This window comes from Marmota marmota, unplaced genomic scaffold (assembly GCF_001458135.2).
Source record: "Marmota marmota marmota unplaced genomic scaffold, marMar, whole genome shotgun sequence".
Taxonomy (NCBI): domain Eukaryota; kingdom Metazoa; phylum Chordata; class Mammalia; order Rodentia; family Sciuridae; genus Marmota; species Marmota marmota.
In genome coordinates, this window is record NW_026000169.1 from 4,596,197 (window position 1) to 4,616,332 (window position 20,136).

At 37.0% G+C, this 20,136-nt stretch overlaps 1 protein-coding gene across 1 annotated transcript in view; it reads right to left on the bottom strand.

Annotated features, from left to right (window-relative positions):
- Slc15a5 (solute carrier family 15 member 5) overlaps positions 1-4,565 on the bottom strand; it is an 85,387-nt gene extending 80,822 nt beyond the window's left edge. Inside the window, exon 1 of the mRNA XM_015498297.2 lies at positions 4,205-4,565. Coding sequence (XP_015353783.1) covers positions 4,205-4,565 — 361 coding nt within the window. The remainder of the gene's footprint in view (positions 1-4,204) is intronic.
- Between the last annotated feature and the right edge of the window lie 15,571 nt (positions 4,566-20,136).

A 20,136-nucleotide genomic window follows, 5' to 3' on the forward strand; every position in this document is an offset into this window, starting at 1 on the left:
AAACCATCTCTCCCCCCCAAAAATGCCCATACTCTCATGACATGGAAATAATCTTCACCATTAACTATATTTTTATAAGCTATATTTATAGTTATGTTTTATATAAATAACAAATTTGAGATTATGCTGTTGATTCCTTTAACCAAATAATATAAACAAATTTAAACGACTTTATATATATTTTTCAATATGATTTCTAAGTCATTATTTGTTTTAAAATCCCTTTTTAGTAATTGTGAATGAATACTGCACAAATATTGTGACATGTAAATGTTTTAGACATCTTTGATTATTTCCTTAGCCTAAGTTATTATCCATAGCATTCATATTTTTATGGCTTTTAATACCACTAACAAATGTTCTTTAGAAATGTAACAAATTTACCTCCCAACATTATTTTATGAGATGGCTTGCATTAATACTAGTTATCATCATCATTTTTTTTTTGGCAATTTGATTAGTGAAGAATGGCTTGTCCATGTTAGTTTTGTTCTCTCTTTTTTTAAAATTAATTTGGCATTAGCATTTTTGGTATGAATTATTTTATAAGCTGTTTAATGTGCTTAGTTTTCTCATATAGACAAAAATGACGTCTCATGCTTCTGTCTTCTTACAATGGCTTTTACAATGTGAAGAATATATGGACTCAGTTATCATTCAGTAACAGACTGATTTACTTCAAGGGTGGATCCCTTAATTTATTGGGTTTGAAATGTTTCCTCTCAAGGTTAGGCAGATGTACAACGAGTTGTTCTTTTTTCTCTGAAGAACAGTACGAGGCCTGGTAGGCAAAGGGTTAACCAAATATGATAATAAAATAAATTATTTCATGCAACAACCACTTGTTTAAGGACAAGACATTTTAGTCCATATGGTACTTTGTGTAGGTTAAAAAGGCACTTTATTTTCATCTTTTGAGAAAATGTCATAGTATATTGATTTTGTTAGATCAAAATTTTATTTCTATCTGCTATAAAATTGACATAACAAAAGTACAAATCTATAACACATTTGACTAAAATTCTCCTCTTTGGAATGTTCTATCATGTCCCACACATTCGTCATGTATGTATTTGACAGTCTTGTTTAAAGCACCAAGATGTGCCGTATCTCATTAGATGGCAGGGGTCCCTGGCTCTTTCCTCTAGGAGCAAATAAGTCCATCAGATAAGTCATGGTGTGTCACAGGCCAGGCATGGGCTGTGTGTGTGAACTATGATCCTGAGTACACAAGGGGACTGGACTGACGTTGCCTCTCTGTTTGGGCTGGCGACGAATGGGTCCTTTTCGCTCGCTCTGCCCACGGTCCCCACACAGCCCATGAAATGGGCATGGTCTTCCAAGATGTCAGTCAATCTGCTGACCACAAGACATCATGAAGCTAGACTCAACCCCCTGAAACCTGATCCCTTGCCTCCTTGGGGTGGAACTTTCTCAAGTGTCTTCCGCTCAATAAAAAGGGTTTCACAATGTGCTCCTCTCTATTTTGTCTGCCTCCCTTGCCTCTCTTGTGGGAGCTGAAGAACCCCAAGAAAAACATATTTTCTCTCAGTGTGGTTATTTGTGCCAACCCAGTTTGCCTGGAGTGACCCTGACTGATTTAGTTGTGTGTCCCCGCAATGGTGGTGGTTTGTAGCAATTCAGAAGTCATTGTATGATAAAGAAGTAAATGTAATCAAATGGGGATGGTCAGCATGTGGTTGAATACAGAGAAGCTGGTAAGCAACACTTTGCGGACCTTGGAGATGAGCAGAAATTTTCAAATGTTGAATGTGGGATAGAAAGATAAAGGAAAGTGATGATTTCAGGCAGATAAGAGAATAGTAGGGAAGTTAAGGACAAGTTCAGCATGTTGGAGTTGCACGTTGAGAAAGAAGTTTGCATAGATAAATTCTGTACAGTTGTAAAGTTTCTTGTACACTTTAGATTAATAAATTTGGGTTTTATTTTTTAGGTTATTAGATCCTGTGTGTGTATATATATTTTTTTCTTTTAAAAAAATCAATGTCATTGGTAGAATTGCATATGGACTGGAATAAGACTGACAACTGGTAGTATAGTAAGTTGGCCATGGTCAAGAAGAAGAAAGCTGATTTTTTGAGCTGAGTTTATAGAAATTCAGACAGAAGACACATTTCTGATAGAACCTCTGATATTTAGTGACAGGTTGGAACCTAATGGTACTTGTGAGTGGGAAGACAAGGAAATAACTTATAGTAAGAAAGTGAATGGATATGGAGTTGACATAGGTTTTCTGTTTGCCAAATTCAAAAGTAAAGTTTTCTGTTCTGGTCTGGTGACTTTCCCTGGAATTTAGACTGATAGGAATTATCAGGTTAAGCAAGAAGTTACCAAATGCTGCTGAAGTCGCCTGTTATGGAGTCAAGCAGAATAAATTATTCATGTTTTTGTTTAAATGTTTCTTTATCAGAAAGCATTCCCTGATAGAAAATAGCAACTCTGTCACTGTCTATTTCATTCCATACCCTTACGGGGCTCTATTTTTCATTGTAACACTTATTATACCACCTGACATAATATCTATTTGTGTGTTTATTTTCTCTCCCCTTACCTGAAAATCAGCTTTAGCAGAAACGGACTGTTTTTCCCTCTGTTACATTCCCAGACCGTGGGACCATCACTGGCACAGAGTGGTCAACAAGAAGTATTTGCTGAATGTTGAGTCTATATTTGCCATGCAGCAACTTGGCTTTTATTTTGCAGAACTTAAGCAGTGACATTTAAAAGTTCAAATCATGCTCTAATCAGTTTTCTGAATGGTAATTTGCTATTGTCTGAAATTTTGTGATAGGTAGAGCACCTGGTATCTGTCATCCTTTCTTCCTTTTTCTCCCTGCCACATGCATTTCAGTTGTACTTCTTGCTAATAGTGAACAGTAAACCACCTTCTCAAGTTCCTCAGCTCAGAACTGAGGAGATGAATTTGGCTTCCCCATTGTTTTGTATCTATATTTAGTTTCCAAGTTTTTATAGCTTTTCACATGTTCTTTCCTGACTTGACACTTCTCTATTGCTTAAAGCATCATCCTGAGACTTTTTTTGGGGTCTCTATTTAATCTCTAACTGTGGTTTGCCACCCTGTTTATTGATGAAAACCGTTTTCTCAAAAGTTATCCCCATCATATCTTCAGTGACTCTTGTCTAAGAAGAATATTCCAGCTTAAAATTCTAGACTATTCATCAACTTGATATTTCCCCAGCACTTCTCACAAGATCCCCAAGCTTTTTAGGTATATTTATTTCTCTGTGTAATGAAGCACAGTGTAGTGCTTGAATGCACACATTTTCAAAAGCATATAACCATAGTTAAAAATATAGAAGTTATAATTTCCTATGCTTTCTTAATTAACCTATGGTTAATTGACAGACTTTTTTTTTGGTGGGGGAGGGGGTGGTACTGGGTATTGAACCCAGGGTACTCTTCCACTGAGCTACATCCCAGCCCTTTTTATTTTTTATTTTGAGACAGGGTCTCACTAAATTGCCCAGGCTGGCCTCAAACTTGGGATCCTCCTGCCTCAGTCTCCTGAGCAGGTGGGATTATAGGTATGGACCACTGGACCTGGCTTAAATATAGGCAAGAATACTGAGACAAGAGGATTGCAAGTTTAAGACCAATCTCAACAACTTAGCAAGGCCCTAAGCAACTTAGTGAGATCCTGTCTCAGAATAAAAAGGACTGAGGATGTGGCACAGTGGTTAAGCCCCTCTGGGTTCAACCCCTGGTACCAAAAAAAAAAAAAAAAAGGCCATCTTTTGATGCAAACATTCTTCAATTCTTCCAATTATTCTACATGAACTACAAAAAACTTTTCATCACATTTCATCCTTTTTTTGTGAGGCGAATTAATTTCATGTTTCACATAGAATTTGTAAAATAAATTTGTGTTTGGGATATTAAGTGGGAAACAAAGACATTCTAAGAAGAACAGAAGATAGACGTGTAAAGAAATAGTTGTTATATAATAAATGCTGTGCTATATGTATCAAAGCATCCTTTAACACACTCATATTTATCAGCATCTTAAATAAAATACAGAGTGAAATAGACTGAAACAGCATTCTTACTTCATTTATCACACTTTGTGCTAAGAGCAGGATAAGAGTAACATAAACCAAAAAGTCTAACCAAAATCTCTTCAGTTAAATTGCAAAACAGCCCAGTCAGCAGGGGAGCACTTACCTAGGAAATGTAGAAATAAGCAGATATACACCGGTTTATTTCTTCCTAGGTAGATGTCAGCCAGCCACCCCACAAGCACAGGAGTAAGTATCGAAGTTCCAATAAAACACAAGTTCAAAATGGCTGCCTGGTAATTGTGGTAGCCCAGTTTGACGGTGCAAAAGGGGATCATGTTGCAGACGACTTCAAAGAAGGTGAATCTCTCACACAGCTCCACCAGAAGCAAGCAGATTCCAACCTGAATTTTTTTCACAGAGTTTGGCGATGAAAAATAACCAATATGTCTTATAGTTTTCTCCCTCTCAATGCTGAGATGTAAGGCCACTTCCTCATCTGTTATTGTAAAGTGTGTAACAGACATGACCACCCTCCTTGAAAACAACTTGTGTTAGTGGTTTGGACTTGGTGATTTTTACCCCCATCTCTCTAATGAGAAAATAAGTAAGATTGTTGCTTTGAATTTCACATACCTATGCAAAATTTTTTTTAAGGCTTTTGCACATTAATGTTGTTCATTTTCATGATCCAGAAGCACAAGAGAGGAGACTTGAGTATTTGAACATTCATGGTTCAGTGTAGCCAAATCTGATTTGTTTGTTTAATTACTTAGAGACTAAATTAGGCTCTTCCTCCAAAATTATATTGAATTACATGAATCCAGTTGCCTATGTATGGAAACTCGTCTGCCTCACACTGATAAAGGTTTAAATACTGAGGCAGAAGAAGCAGTTTTTCAGGAGAATTTGAGCAGAGATCAAGAAATAATTTGAGTCTAATAATTTCTGATATTTTAATTAAACAAGCCAGAACATTACCAAGAGATAAAATGCAAAAGGAAATCTGTTTTGAGGGGGCAGGATACCTTATCATTATTACATTTCTTGTTATTTTTGGTTGGGATTCTGATAAGAAAGTTAATTAGGTAACAAAAGTGCTAGTACATTTAGGTAACAAGCAGAGTTTACAAGAAAGTAATTTAAGTGTATTAATGAAAGGAGAAAATATTAGACAAAACCCCACTTCCTTTAAGTTGACCCCATGCTTGTAGAACAGACTCTCAGAGGAAATCAGAATCAAAAGGCACCATTTGACTTCCTTATTATTAATCAGCAGTTAGGGATATAGCAACCAGCTTCCACGTGCTTTGGGGAATATTGGATCTGGTCTCACCCTGACCTTCCAGCTGGTTGAATGGATATTAGCATTCTACTTTGGAAAGCAGGAGGGTACCAATTAAGCTAAAAAAAAAATGGCATCAAAACACCACCTTATCATTTAGGGTTTAGCTACAAGGACATAGGAAGACAAGAGGATGGAACAATTGGGTTAAAGTCATAATGATTCAGAACATGAGTATAGGAATGTTATTTTCTTATTGGAGTCAAAGCCAAAAGACCACTGGGCATGGTGACACATGCCTATAATTCCAGAGATCCGCAAGGCTGAGACAGGAGGATTGTTCAAGGCCAGACTCAGCAACTTATCGAGGCTCTAAGCAACTTAGTGCGAGCCTATGTTGATATTTAAAAAGTTGGGGAGCTGGGGATATGACTCAGTTAAGCTCCCCTGGGTTCAATCCCTGGTATCAAAACTACACAAAACAAAACAAAAACCAAAAGACTAATGAAGATTTTAGACTCTTATATGATTAGTTTTTGTCCTGAGAGATTGGAGCAAAACACTTTCTTTTGATCCCTTCTGATAGTCTTATTGCACCAGTAGCTATTTTTATCTGCTCAGCATCACTTTTTCCCACTTTATCAATCATGTTCTATTTTTCCTTTGTGTAGAATGATCAGGCAATTTATTACCCAAATTTGGGCACTTTTGTGAGTGAAACGTACATTACCTGTAGTTACTACTGAAAAACTGGTGTAAACTAAGATTGTCCAGGGCCAACTCCAACATGGTGTCAACTTACTTTTGGGGAATAATGTTCAATTAATACATGAATTCATGGTGGGGCTGTTAATCATAGTGTCATTGTTTTTCCCACCAAGGGGATCAATGCATGGCCTAAGAGATTCTTTGTACTTCTCCCCTTAGCAGTTATAGTCATGTGTGAAATGACTCAAGAAAGTACATGTTAGAAGTTGAACCTTTCATAAAGCAGTACCATATGAAATTGTCCATGAACCTCAGCCCTCTCTGGTTCTTATCCTTTAGGAGGCAGGAAAAGGTTGCCCTTCTGTAAAAGGAAATCAATTTAGAGAGGTCAAGGTCTTCAGGAAAGTGTTTGAGCATTTTGAGGAACCCTCAACTGGGTCCAGAGTTTTATTTGGGTTTCAGCATTACCTCCCAATCTTTCGGGGGTAATATCTGGTATGTACTTTCATATGTCATCCAAGCTTATCAGAATAGAAGAGGAACCATGTACAAGTTTTCCATCTGCCATCTTCAGAACTCCACTAGTATGGGCCAGTGGGCAACATGCCATAGGCTCAGATCCTCAGCCTCCTGCTCCATCTCATCCTGGGACCAGCTGCATGTTAGAAATTGGTGGTGATGGTGGTTGTGGGGTCCTTCAGACCTGAAGGTACCACAGTGGATGTCCCAGCACCACCCATGCTTTAATTTTTGTTTTGTGAAAAGACATTCTCTGTGTAAACCCCCATTCTTCCATTATAAAGAGGTTCTGAAAATTATACAGTATCTATACATTTGTCCTTGTGCCCAGTGTGAGAGAGAATTATTTTAACCCTAGATGATAATACCTCGTATAGTTCCAATCTCATAATTCTCCAGTTTGATATATATGTTCCTTTTTCTGAGGATGACTAAAAGTAAAAGCTGACTGGGTGTGGTTGTATGTGCCTGTAATCCCAGAAACTCTGAAGGCTGAGGCAGGAGGATTACAAATTCAAGGCCGGCCTAGGCAATTTGGTGATAATCTGTCTCAAAAATAAAAAATAAATAAATGAATAAAAAGCTCAGTGGTAAAGCATCCTGGGTTCAATTTCTAGAAGAAAAAAAAATTGAAGGTTGTTGTACTCTTGCAGGGTTTTTCTTCCACACCATACAGTGACCATTCTGGACCTTGCTATTGGGTTGAATTCTTTGTAGAAGTGTATCTATACAATGTAAGTAAGATGAATGAGTTATCACATTATGATGGTTAATTTTAGTGTCAATTTGGTTGGGCAACAGTGTTCCTATATTTGATCAAGTGTTCTGGATGTTTCTGTAAGGGTGTTTTTGGATTTTGAGTAAAGTAGATTGACTCATCCAATCAGAGGGCTGAATAGAACAGAAGATGCATCTTTGTGGAGCAAGGGGGATTTCTCTAGCAGACTGCCTGTGGAGTTCATCTGCAAAAGGGGCTCTTCCTGATTTTCCAGCAATCTGCCTTGGACTCAAACCTCCACTCTTTTCTGAACCTCCACTCTTTCAGCCTCTCCTGTTAGAATGTGGGCTTACCAAATCTCCACAATCACGTGAATCAATCCTCAGAATAAATTATTTCCTGTAATGCACATCCTACTGATTGTTTCTCTGGAGAACCCTTACCAATATAGATACCATCTATATTAAGGCCCCCCTTTTCTTTCTCTTTGATCATGAAGGAGGAAAAATAAAGAGCTTAAGAGTATGGAATCCATAGCTTCCAAATTCATATATTTAACTGAGACACATCTCCTGAGTTCCCAATAAACTGATGGACATCTTCCCCTAGCTTTCTCACTGAAAATCAAATAGGTGTTCTAAGCTTAACTTGTTAACTTCTTTCACATTGTGTTCCTTTTGCCTTGTTTTCTGTGTGGTTTACAACATCACCCCTTACTTAAATATTCAGGTTAGAAGAAATGTCTCTTCGTTTCTTCCTGGTTTATTATATCTACGTTTTCCCAGGAAACAATTCTTTTTCCATATTTTATTGATGCATTATAACTATACACAATGGTAGCATTCATTATTACATATTCATACATGCACATAGTGTAACAATATAATTTGGCTAATGTTGTTCCCAATTATTTTCCCTTTCCCTCTCTTCCTCCCTCCCCTTAAACCCCTTGCTCTATTCTACTGGTCTCCCTTTGATTTTCATGATATCCTTTCCCCCATCTTTCTTGTGATTTTTCCTCTCTAACTTCCACATATGAGAGAAAGCATATGATTCTTGATTTTCTGAGTTTGGCTTATTTCACTTCGCATAATGGTCTCGAGTTCCATCCATTTTCCTGCAGATGACATAATTTCATTCTTCTTTATGCCTGAATAAAACTCCATTTTGTATATATACCATATTTTCTTTATCCATTCATCCACTGACAGATAAATAGGCTGGTCCCATAATTTGGTTATTATGAATTGTGCTGCTATAAACATGGGTATGCATGCATTTCTACAGTGTGCTGACTTTAGGTCTTTAGGATAAATACCAAGGAGTGGTACAGCTGGCTCCTATGGTGGTTTTATTCCTAGTTTTTTTTTTTTTTTGAGTTATCTCTATACTGTCCCAGGAAATATTTATGGAGTACCTAACATGTTCCAGCCACTATTTTAGATTTTGGGGTTGGGGAGGAGTGTCAATTAAAATTTCTAAATATTTCATAAATTCATTCTTTTTCTTCATCTCTGTGTTACCATCTTAGGTTGAGCTGTCTGACATTTCTGGCTTGCATTTTTGCCTCCAGTCGTGCTTCTTTATCAAACCTCAGTCGTTTGCATATCATTTTCATCAATTTTCCATAGTTGTATGTCCTCTTTTCCCTCTGACTGTCCTGATTTTTGTCATCTCTTATAGTTATATTTAAAATGCTTTGATTTTTTAAAAATCAATTAGTATGTTTAACAAGGAAACTTTAAGTTAATGCTGTAAATGAAATCATTTGCCATAAATAGAAGGTAAAACAAATATAACATGAATTAAGAATAATACTTAACATTAAGTACTTTTTTTCTTGGTGGGTGAGGCTCTTTTTCAAGTATGAATTCATTTATCTTAGAAACCATCTTATGAAGAAGCTATTACTTTTATGATCACATTTGAACATCATAGGAACGGAGGCACTTATAATTAAAGAACTTAACACCAGTAATAAGTAGCAGAGCAGGGACTGACACTTAGGAGGCTGATGCCAAACCTATGCTCAACAGATGCTTTTTCTTTTACATGATAAAAGTGATTGAAAGATGATGGACAAACAACCACTTTCACTGCTAGATTCCACATTACATAATGCCCATGCCACATGTTACCTAGAGGCAATTCAATTTCTAAGATAGTAGTAGATACTCTTCCTTTTTAAACCTCCAGATTGTTTTTTACATGTTAATTTTCAATGTGTTCCCCTGCTTAAAGTCTGCAAATAGTTCTTTTGGACTATGGGTTCAAGTTATGCTGGAGCCTGGAGTGTCAGGCCCTCTAAGACCAAGTTCCTGACTGGTGGCACTTCCCTGCCACCTGCCTGGGCTGGACCACATGCTCACAGTCTTGTGGCTGTGCCAGGCTCTTGCTTCTCTGCTATATCATACACTGTTTCTTTTGCTGTGAACATTTTGTTTTTCACTCACTTTGGGGACTTCTCTTCATTCTTTAAACCTCAGTATAAGAATTGCATCAAAGCTAGACTCTTCTTTGTGCTTTAAAAACACTGTGTACATCTCTTTTAATGCATATTATATTAATGAGTTTGTATGCCTATTTTTGTTGCTGACTATGAGTTCTTGGAGAGTGGGTGCAATTTCATACGTATTTCTCCTTTGCTTAGCACTGTGCCTAGGTTGTGCTAGTTATTTTAGTATAAGACTAATGGCTTACAGTGGCAGTGCCATGTGACATACCCTAACACGAACATTTAAATTATTGATGAATGTTAAAGCCCTCACTTTTAAGCTCATCATTTGCTTAGAAAATAGTTAAGACATGTTCTGAGGACATCATGTCTCCCTGGAAGGAAGTCATCTTTCCATGTGAAGGAGGGAGATTGGTGATACTAGATGCAGTTAGGACTGGTGGCATCTGAATTTGAAAGTTCATCATTTTAGACCAGCTGTCCTCTAATTTCAAGTGTATACAGCTTTGGTTTTGAAACCGACCATTTTGGACAAGCTCTTTATTTTAATTAAAGATCTGAGCAGTCAAGTGGTTGGTCTAAGGCAACCTGACAAATTAAAGCTCATCCTGCAATAAAATCCATGCCTCTTTGCTGCCAGTCCAGTGTTATTTCTACAACATTGCAACTGGGTGAAAATCTACCCTGGAGCTTTGAAGTTTGAGTATCTTGAAAGTAGAAATTGAGCTGGACCAGTAGAACTTATGCCTATTCAGATTCATAGTGTAGTAGAAATGCTTTTAGACCCTGTTCTTATCTACACAAATTTGCACAATAAACTTAGCTTCTTGGGATGTCAGTGTCTTATGTAGTGACAAAGGGCTTTGGATTTAATGATATTTAAGACTCTTTCTAGTTCTCTGAGTCTCATTTCCCTTGCTAAAGACTCTGGAAATTTACAAGGAATCATCTTCCTATAAATTTTACTTTTCATATATGTAAACTATGCACAGGGTATAAGTAAGATTTAACTATTTTAAAAGATGCAATCACCATGGCTATGGTTAAATTTTTATCTTTGTAGTACTGTCCCTGTGGATCCGATTTGAGAGGTAGGGATAGTGGAAAATGGAGGAAGAACCACTGCAACTCTCTCTCCCCCTGGACCCCAAAGTTAAAAAAATTATCCCTGGCTTTTCAAAATTTATACAGGAGAAAAAACAGAAAAATTTAAAATATGGTTATAAATAGCTCTTTGGTTCTGATTTTATTGTTTCTTCAAACTCTGCAAATTTTATTCTAGGGACTTTATTCAAAGACTTGTAATTACCTAAGCTAAGCAGTTTTTCATACTTTCAAGGCTCTGGCATTATTGCACCTGTACGACGGCTTTATAATTCAGTAGTAATTGAACAGCAATTATTTTTCATGATGCATGTACATTTTTATATCAGATTGTTGGCAGATATTCTTTATGATGATGTCGTTTTCACTAATGAGGAAATTAGAGCAAGTTATCTCATAGAGTGAGATACCTTTTGCTAATTCATTTCCTAGCTCCTGACTTGAAAAGTTTTTGTATAATAAAGCAACATATACAAATGGAAGAAATGTTATCTCTAAATCCAGGAAGGGTTGGGGGGTGGTGGTGAACTATTTCGTAGAACTACTAAGGTCCTAATTGTCTGGTTCACATAATAGATTCTCATAGTAAGTTTGCATATGAATTTATGTGTATATTTAGAGTGTAAAATTCTAGGAGAATAAAGACTTAGCCTTATCCCACTTTTAAGTGTTTTATAGGGCCCATGTAGAATAGGTCCTCCAATGAATAATAGACTGAGTTACACAATAGTTTGACCTAGGACAAAAAAAGTGGAAAGCTGGTATGATTATCCAACAAACTGGGGCACCAAGTCATTCAAATTAGACCTATTGGAAGCAATCAAAATTTAACATTTATTGAGCAAGTGTTATGACAGGTAATCCACCTGATGGTAAAGACTTAAAAGTAAATAAGGCCTGATATTTAACTTTGAGTCTAGTCTAATAAGTACTATGTATTTCAGATGTGCCACATATACACACATGGCTGTGATATATAATTAACTTCATTTATTCAAGAAATTTTATTTAACACATACTGTATAAAGTAGGGAGGATACAAAGAAAAAGGCTCAGATTTGACCTTCAAGGAATATGCAGTCTGGATCTACAGACAAAAACATACATGTACAAAGACAATTAGAAAACAGTGACAATTGTTCTCCTAGAGGTACACACATGGGGCATTTGGGATAATAGATGTAGTAACCTTAATAAGACTGTGCAACACTTCCTGGAGAAAGTGATATCTTAGGGATGACGGGTTGATAGGGCCAGGAAGGTAGGGAAGTGTAATTTGGGAAAAGCAGGAAAAGGGTCATCACTATGTGAAACCAAATGAAGTTTAGAACTTCAGACACTTTTTTTTGTACCAGGGATTGAACCCAGGGATGTTTTTACTACTGAGTCACATCCCTAGCCCTTTTTTAAAAAAGTTTTTATTTTGAGACGGGTCTTATTAGGTTGCTTACAGCCTAGCTAAGATCATGACACTGACTTCAAAATTGCAATTCTCCATGTCAGTCTCCCAAGCTGCTGAGATTATACGTGTGCACCACAATGCCTGGCCTTCAGGCACTTTTTGATGATACTCAAGAATAAGGTGAGGAGGAGGAGTGGTGGGAGATGAGTTAGATGGAACAAAATTATGAATGACCTTTTATGGCATGATGAGGACTTTAGATTTTGTTCTGAAATACATTCTAGAGAGAAAAAATTTTTTTTCCTAGTAGCAATTGGAAGAATGGACAGGAAGTCATAGAAACTGGGTTGTATAGAACTAATCATAGATAGAAGTGATGAGGGCCTATTAATGGGCATTATTTTGGGGATGGAAACAAGGTACAGATTAAAAGGAGGAAAAATTTACTAAATTTACTAAAGTTTATGATTGATTTAAATATCTGTGGTAGAGGAGGAGAAATTAGTTGGCTTCTAGAATTTTGACTAGTGAAATCTCACAGTGTTATTCCCTGAGACAGATTAGTGGATGGGATTGGCAACCGCAGATTGCATGGAAGTAGGAGATGAACTGGTGGGTTCCCATGTATCACTTTTGAGAAGCCATGGAAGATACAGAAACAGATGCTCAGAATACTCACATCTGATGTTGAAGAGGCAAAATGTTGCTGGGAGCCATTAGCCAAGTAGGTATGACAATTTCCTTGCCAGCGTACCCCATGTTGCTGACATTTTGCAGTGACATTGAATGTAGGTGACCTTGCTCAAGGACCAGGGTGGATTAGGGTGTTCCCGGTTTAAGATAATAGGGTTTAGGGCGTTCCCAGTTTAGGTTCCAGGTTTAAGGTTTAAGATTATTCCTGCTGGGAATAGGGCGTATCCTGCTGCCTGAGTTCCCCTTGAGTTCTCACGGGATTCAGACAGTATATTTTTTGGGGAGACAGAAGCCCAGTGGAGGTGGATTTTGGGCAGAGAACGTGGATTTCCCCAGAACGTGATTGTAGACGGCTGGTGTGAGTTCGGGAATAAAGAGTTGCTGTTTGAATCTACAAGCTGTGTGGTGGCTCGTGATTGTGTGCCCAGCCAGACTGCGGCAAAATGTGACCAAAGATTTAGAAGAATAGTTAGTTGAATGTTTACTGATAGCAGAGGAAACTGAAGGAGTGGTTGAGGCTATTTAATTGGGAGGTGAAAACAAGGGCAAAACAAAGCATCTTGGAGGATTTCAATATTTAAGAAAGAAAAAGTTATTTCTGTGGTATCATAGGAAAAATTTAAAATGAGAGGTGTGGGGTTGTCTGATAGATTTAGGAAGAACTAAATAGTCAAGTGTCAAATTGATAAGAACTAAAATGTACCTATCTGATTTAATAATAATTCAGATATTGATATCTTTGGTGGGGACCAGTTTCATTGATACATTAAGTAATATACCAAAGGTGTTTTCAAAGTGCTCAGGAAGAAGGAGGGATTCCACTGAGATACTTCCACTGTGATGGGGACTTGGGTGATATTGGAGGTGGGCATGAATAAAGAGGTAATCTGTCACATGGAAAAGGTAAAAAAGTGAACTCCACCTAGAGAAACATAATGGGAAAAATCATAGAGGCCTGATAAACATGGGGAAAAAAACCTTTGGGTCTCCTTTGGCCACCTCTACTGAGAGAAATTTATATGCAATATGGCTGGAGATAACCTCTCTCCCTTCTCCAGACCTACCCATTGATCACAGTGAGATAGAAGTCAATTTGTAAGGGAGATTCAGAAGTAGGGTTTGCAGAGGCCAGCCCTCTCCTCCACCCCAGACACAGGAAGCAGAGTATGGCAAGGCTGGGAATGGACACAAGAGAAAATAATACTGAAAATGCAGAAAGAGACTCCATTGAGGTGTCATAGGTACTGATATCTAAATATGTTAATTGACTGGAGTGGGCTAGAGATATTGGGCCCAGAGAATTGTATAAATGCTGACTTCATTTCCTTGCTGTGCCATACTTAGACTCCATACACATTTGGGTGAGTGATATGGAATGGAGAATTTAGAGAAAAAGCAGGTTGTGGTTGATAGTTTGTTTGAATTTGGGCATACTGGTCAAAATGAACTGGGGATCATTCAGATAATGATGGAAATATGGGTCTGGAACACAAGAATTTGAGCAATAAGGATGTTTACATGGGAATCACTAATGCTCATTACAACCAATAGAACAGATGAGATCACCCAGGACAAACCCTGTGGGAACTCCAAAAGTTCTGGATGGGGTAGTCATATATTTGTTTTCATTATTCACCCTTCCAGATTCTGATGGCATTGTGGCTGAGGGTATTAAATGGTAAGTAAGTAAGTGAAATAGAAACTGTTCAAATAATTTTATGTATTTTAAGAGTTCTTTTTAAGAAGAACTCCTGTAAGTTTTAAAAGAGAAAGAACAATTTAGATTGTTCAATTCTTTGTAGCTTTTTTATTTTTTAAAAATATTTTGATCATCTTTTTATTATGAATTTTTGCCTTTTTTTTTTAGGGTTTTTTTTTCTTGGTACCAGAGATTAAAGCCAGGGGTGCTTAACCACTGAGCAACACCCCCAGTTCTTTGTTTCTTTTTTTTCAATTTTGAGACAGGATTTCACTAAATTGCTTAGGGCCTCGGTAAGTTGCTGAGGCTGGCTTTGAACCCTTCCTGGCTGTCTACCTTTTTTTTTTTTTTTTTTTTTTTNTTTTTTTTTTTTTTTTGCTGGGCCTGATACATGCCTATAATCCCAGTGGCTCAGGAGGCTAAGGAAAGAGGATTGTGAGTTCAAAGCCAGCCTCAGCCACTTAACAACTTAAGTTGTTAAGGCCCTGAGCAAATTAGTAAGACCATCTCAAAAAAAAAAAAAAAAAAAAATGGTTGGGGATGTGGCTCAGTGGTTAAGCATCTCTGGTTTCAATCTCTTCCTACAGTGATGATCTGATTTAGATTGACTTATATCTTTCCATTATGTTTCCTGATTCCTCCTTTTTTTGACTTTGTACTTACAGTCATAACCTGTTTATCTGTTTAAAAAAAAAAAAAAAAAAAAAACCCAAACCAAACCTTTGGGCCTTCCTTTGGCCACCTCCATTGAGAGAAATCAATGACTATTTCCTGAATCTCTTTGTGCTGTGCTGACAGTCTCCATTTAACACCCAGAGAACATTTAGTTGTTGCACTCCCTTACATTTGCAATTCATTTTCTGTGTCAATTCGTGTGGTTGATATTATAAAAATCATTTTAAACCTAGTTTAACTTTTCTTTTTTAACGTTTGGCTTATTCATAATTTTATGAGCTATAAATTTTATTGCAATGTGAATTGCCTTTCCCATCTGCAGATAACTCTGAGGAAGTCCTTGGAGGAATTGCTTAGGATGTGGTAAAAAATGAAAAGAAAGGGACTTCTGTTGTGATTTGGTGCATGTTAGGCCAAAATGTATCCTTGAATAAAAAATGACAAGGAAAAAAAAGATTTGGGCTTTGTAAGTCCGGTTTTAAAAAGTAGTCACTCTAGCCAAATAGATAAGCTCTGTCTACAACACACAAAATGAAAATGAAATTCAATACAATTACATAGTTTATTGAAGAAATGGTTTTAATTTTTACAGAGTTCTTTTCAGCTGAAGATTTTCTTTGGTGTGAATTATCCAGATAAGCTGTCAATGAGAATTAAAATAACAAGGAAATGCAAGTTTCTATTTTTCCTATGAAATGCTGACCTAGTCTTGGTACAGATTAAACCTAAGGTCATTAAGGTCATAACAAATATTTATTGTGTATTTTAGTCTTCCTTAGGCCCATATTTTATCATTAAGGCAAGGCAGAAACTAAGTGCCAGAAATATGTATAAAGAAAATTATATCAATTGGTTTCATGTTGCATTTCTTTATATTGAAAAAGTCTAAACAACTCAAATAATACTAAAGAAAAATTCCAATAAGTTTTGGGTTCAAGTTCATCTGGTTTGTTGATTCACTACAAATAGTTTTATCTATTCCTTCTCTTTTCACTATTTAAACCTGTCCTTTTTATGATTTCCCATAATTTATAATGTTAGTACTAAAGAGTTTGGAATCGTCCAATTCCTGAGAAGCAGGAAGTAGAAGATGCTAGGTTTGACTCTTGCTCTGATTCGCACCTTGCCTTTTTTGTTTTGTACCTTATAGATTGTCCATCTGTAATAGAGGCCTTCATTATGTGTATTCATGCCATGTATACGCATCCCCCACCTGAGGACTTCTCCTTAGCTCTTTCCTCTGTCCATAATGCTTTTCTCAGAGATATCCACACATCCAACTTCCTTACTTCCCTTGAGACGTTACTCAGATACCATCTTCTTAATCAGGTCTACACTGAACTTCCTGTCTTAAATATCCCCACTCCACATGTGAGGATGATCTAATTTGCCTGGGAATTTTCTGGTTTTAAAACTGAAAGTCCCACATCCCAGGAACTTCATTTAACTCATTCCAATATTTCCTAGTATATCCAAAGTTTGTTTCTTTCTATCTGTCTCTCCATCTATCCTTCTATACCTATCAATCCACCTTCCCTTCTCACAATACATCTTTTTTATTTGTTTTAATTAGTTATACATGACAGTAGAATGTATTTATGTACTTTGATATGTCATACATAGATCGGATATAATTTCTCATTTTTCTGAGTGTTCATGTTGTAGAATCATATTGGTCATGCAGTTTATATATATATACACACAGTAATAATGTCTGTCTCATTCTACTATCTTTCCAATCCTCACATCCCCTCCCATTCCCTCCCATCACTTCCCTCTACCTAATCTAAGGTAATGCTATTCTTCCCTAGTGCCCCCTGCCTTAGTGTCACACATACATTTAATTGGATACTTCCTTGTACTAGATTAAGTTCCATAATGGTAGGAGTTTTTGCTATTCCACCATAGACACATTCCCAGGGCTCCAAAACAGTTCTCAATGAATATTTGTAAAATGAATGAAAAATACATGTGTCAGGGCATAATGGTAAAAATGAGAGTAGAAAGACCATGTTGACATTGTTCCATCTGTACAAACAGCTACCAAAATTATGTTTTGATTTTTATCATTCTTCTAACTCATACTTGCAGGTAAACTGTGACTGAGTCAGAGATTCCAAATGGCAGGAAATGTAATGCCTTACATCCTAGTGATTTGAACTGAAAATTGAGATTTATGTAATGAAAATGCTGATTCATATCAGAATTGTGTTGCAGGATGATCAGATTGGACAGAAACTTTCAGTTGTGCCTCAGTATGTTAGACACTGATAGAAAAATAAAGAGAGGGAAATGATGGGCCTGAAAGAGCATTATAGAGCTAGCTTGGCATGTGACTTTAAAGTAGTTATGGCACAGCCAGTGCTAGCAGATTGAGATTGAAATTCAATCAACCGAAACGTACTTAGGCACTTTCATGTATAGCAAACAGATATGTTATCTAGTGAAAAAGTAAAAACCAGAAAACAAATGTAATAGACTGGGTATGTTATTACACGACATCTAATAAAGTAAAAATGAGAACACGAGGCCAGGGAAGTGACATGATTTACTCAGGATGACTCAGATAGTGTCTCTCTCTTTCCATGTCTTAATCACGGTTTCTTCCAAATTATGTCCTGGCTCTGTGGCCAAGTGTTGTTGCTTTTCATTATCCCTCTTCTCTTTTCTCATTTAAAAGTCTGAAGATCAGGTATTTTTCCTCCCCCACCATCTCCTACATCCCATCAATCATAGGCTCTATCCATTTTATTTTTAAATTTTTTCAGACTATAACCTCTTTTCTACCCTCAACGCTCCTTATTCAGGCCCTTATCATACTTGCCATAATTAATAGAAGCCACTTCCTACTGTTCTTCCTGCCTCCACTTTTGTGTCATCACAATGTCTTCTCTACTCAGCTGTCTTCCATTCCCCATTCGCTCTGCTCCTGGAATAGACTCACATTGCTCACTGTGATGGCCCTCTTCCCCTTTTGTCCTCTTCGGCATCCTCTGCTTCACCAACACCCAACTACTTGCATTTCATGACAACTTGGTGTTAGTTTCCTTCCCCTGCTGGGTACTGTCTCCTACTTGCTGTATATTGCCCTCCCCAGTTGGCTAAGTTTTATTTTTATTTCAAGATTAATTTCCAGCATTCTGGCCTCCAGAAAGATGTTCCCATGCCTCAGTCCATGGCAGATGAAATTACATTGCTATAACATTGTGCTTCATGATACTAGATTATGAGGATCTATTTGTATCTCTTCTCCCTACCTCCTGTTTCATATAGTGTGAACGGAGTCTTATTCCTCTTTGCATCAACAGCATCTGGCAAAATGCTTGGTGATAAAACAACTGTTGGTTGAATGATTGAATTTACGAATGAATGACTGTTTATGGGACTTCCCTGTGATCAGCATTATATCTGTGGACATACTGCAGTCATTCATCCATCAGCAAAGGACTTCTTTTTACTCTTTTCAAAGGCACTTTTTTTTTTTAAACAGAGAATCCTCTTCTATTTGAACACCTGACAAATGAGTCATACCTCAGCTATAATGAAATTTTCCTTATACTGCCAAGTCTCTGTTCCTGATGGAAGAATCCATGCTAAAACTTTTTATTTTATTCCCTTTGGACTATTGTAATGGTCTCTTGGCTGGTGTCCCAGTACACATAATTAGCAGACTTCACTTGGTATGAAATGTTGCTGCTAGAATCCAATCCAACACTGGATCAAATAAGTACGTAACTTTGCTTTTTGTGTCATCAAAATTAGAGATGAAAAATTATTATTAGTTTCACATAGAGTCTATTCCTCTGGGGAATTAAGGCAAAATTGTTTCCCTCTGGTGTTTTGTCCACTGAGTTTAAGTGAATTAAGCAACAGGTTCTCTGCTATTTCCCTTGGGAGAGTTTTCACTGTCAAGTAGAAGTGATTAAAAAAGAAGAAGAAGAAAAAAAAATCCTACAACTTATATTAGATTTTCTTTTCTGTTATCCTCCTAGTCTCTGCTCAGTTGAATTTTGGAGCATCTATAAGTGATGGAGGGTAGCCTAGGGCTGAAAGGTTTATTTTCCTTTGTGATGTTCATCAAAGGCAATGCCTTTATAATGACCCATTTAATCCCAGTCACTTAGAAATGAGTTAACTATTCCCTCCTTTGCACGATTTAAATTGGTTTAACATCTTTCAATGCAAGTTATTTGTGTAATTCCCTGCACATGCTAATGTATACACCTCAATCTGACTACATAGACATCAGGTCCAAACAAATGATTTCAGAGGCCCATGAGCGAATTACTGTATTGATCTATTAAATAGACTTAAAATGTTTGTTTGGATTTGAAGTCACTTGTAATCAGCAGCATTTTAGTGAAAGGCTTTGCCTGTGAATAACTTAGTAGTAAGAGGCAAAGCCAGGTTGCCTAACTACACATAGGGACTGGAATTCCAAGAAGTTTCCCCCAAGGCTTTCATTACCAATGGGTCTTGCTATCAGGATAGATGTCAGCATTCCCCATTAAGATAATCCTCAAAGTTAGATTAGGGCCATAAGGAAAAATTTCCCCTTCCTACCTCTTCACCATTACATACAACTTTCATTAGGGAGGGCTTAACACAAAGGAAAGAAAGCTTGCTGGGATTTGAAGCCAGATGGACTACAATTCAAATACTGATTTTCCCACCTTCCAGTTGTGAGGCATTAAAACGATTTTTGGCATTTCCAAATCTCTGATTTCTCATTTATAAATTGGGAATAGTAACGTAGTGCTCATATGATTGTTGTGGGGATTAAATGATGCAGTGTATATAGTATGTCTTGGCACAGGGTAGATACTCAATAAAATTTAGA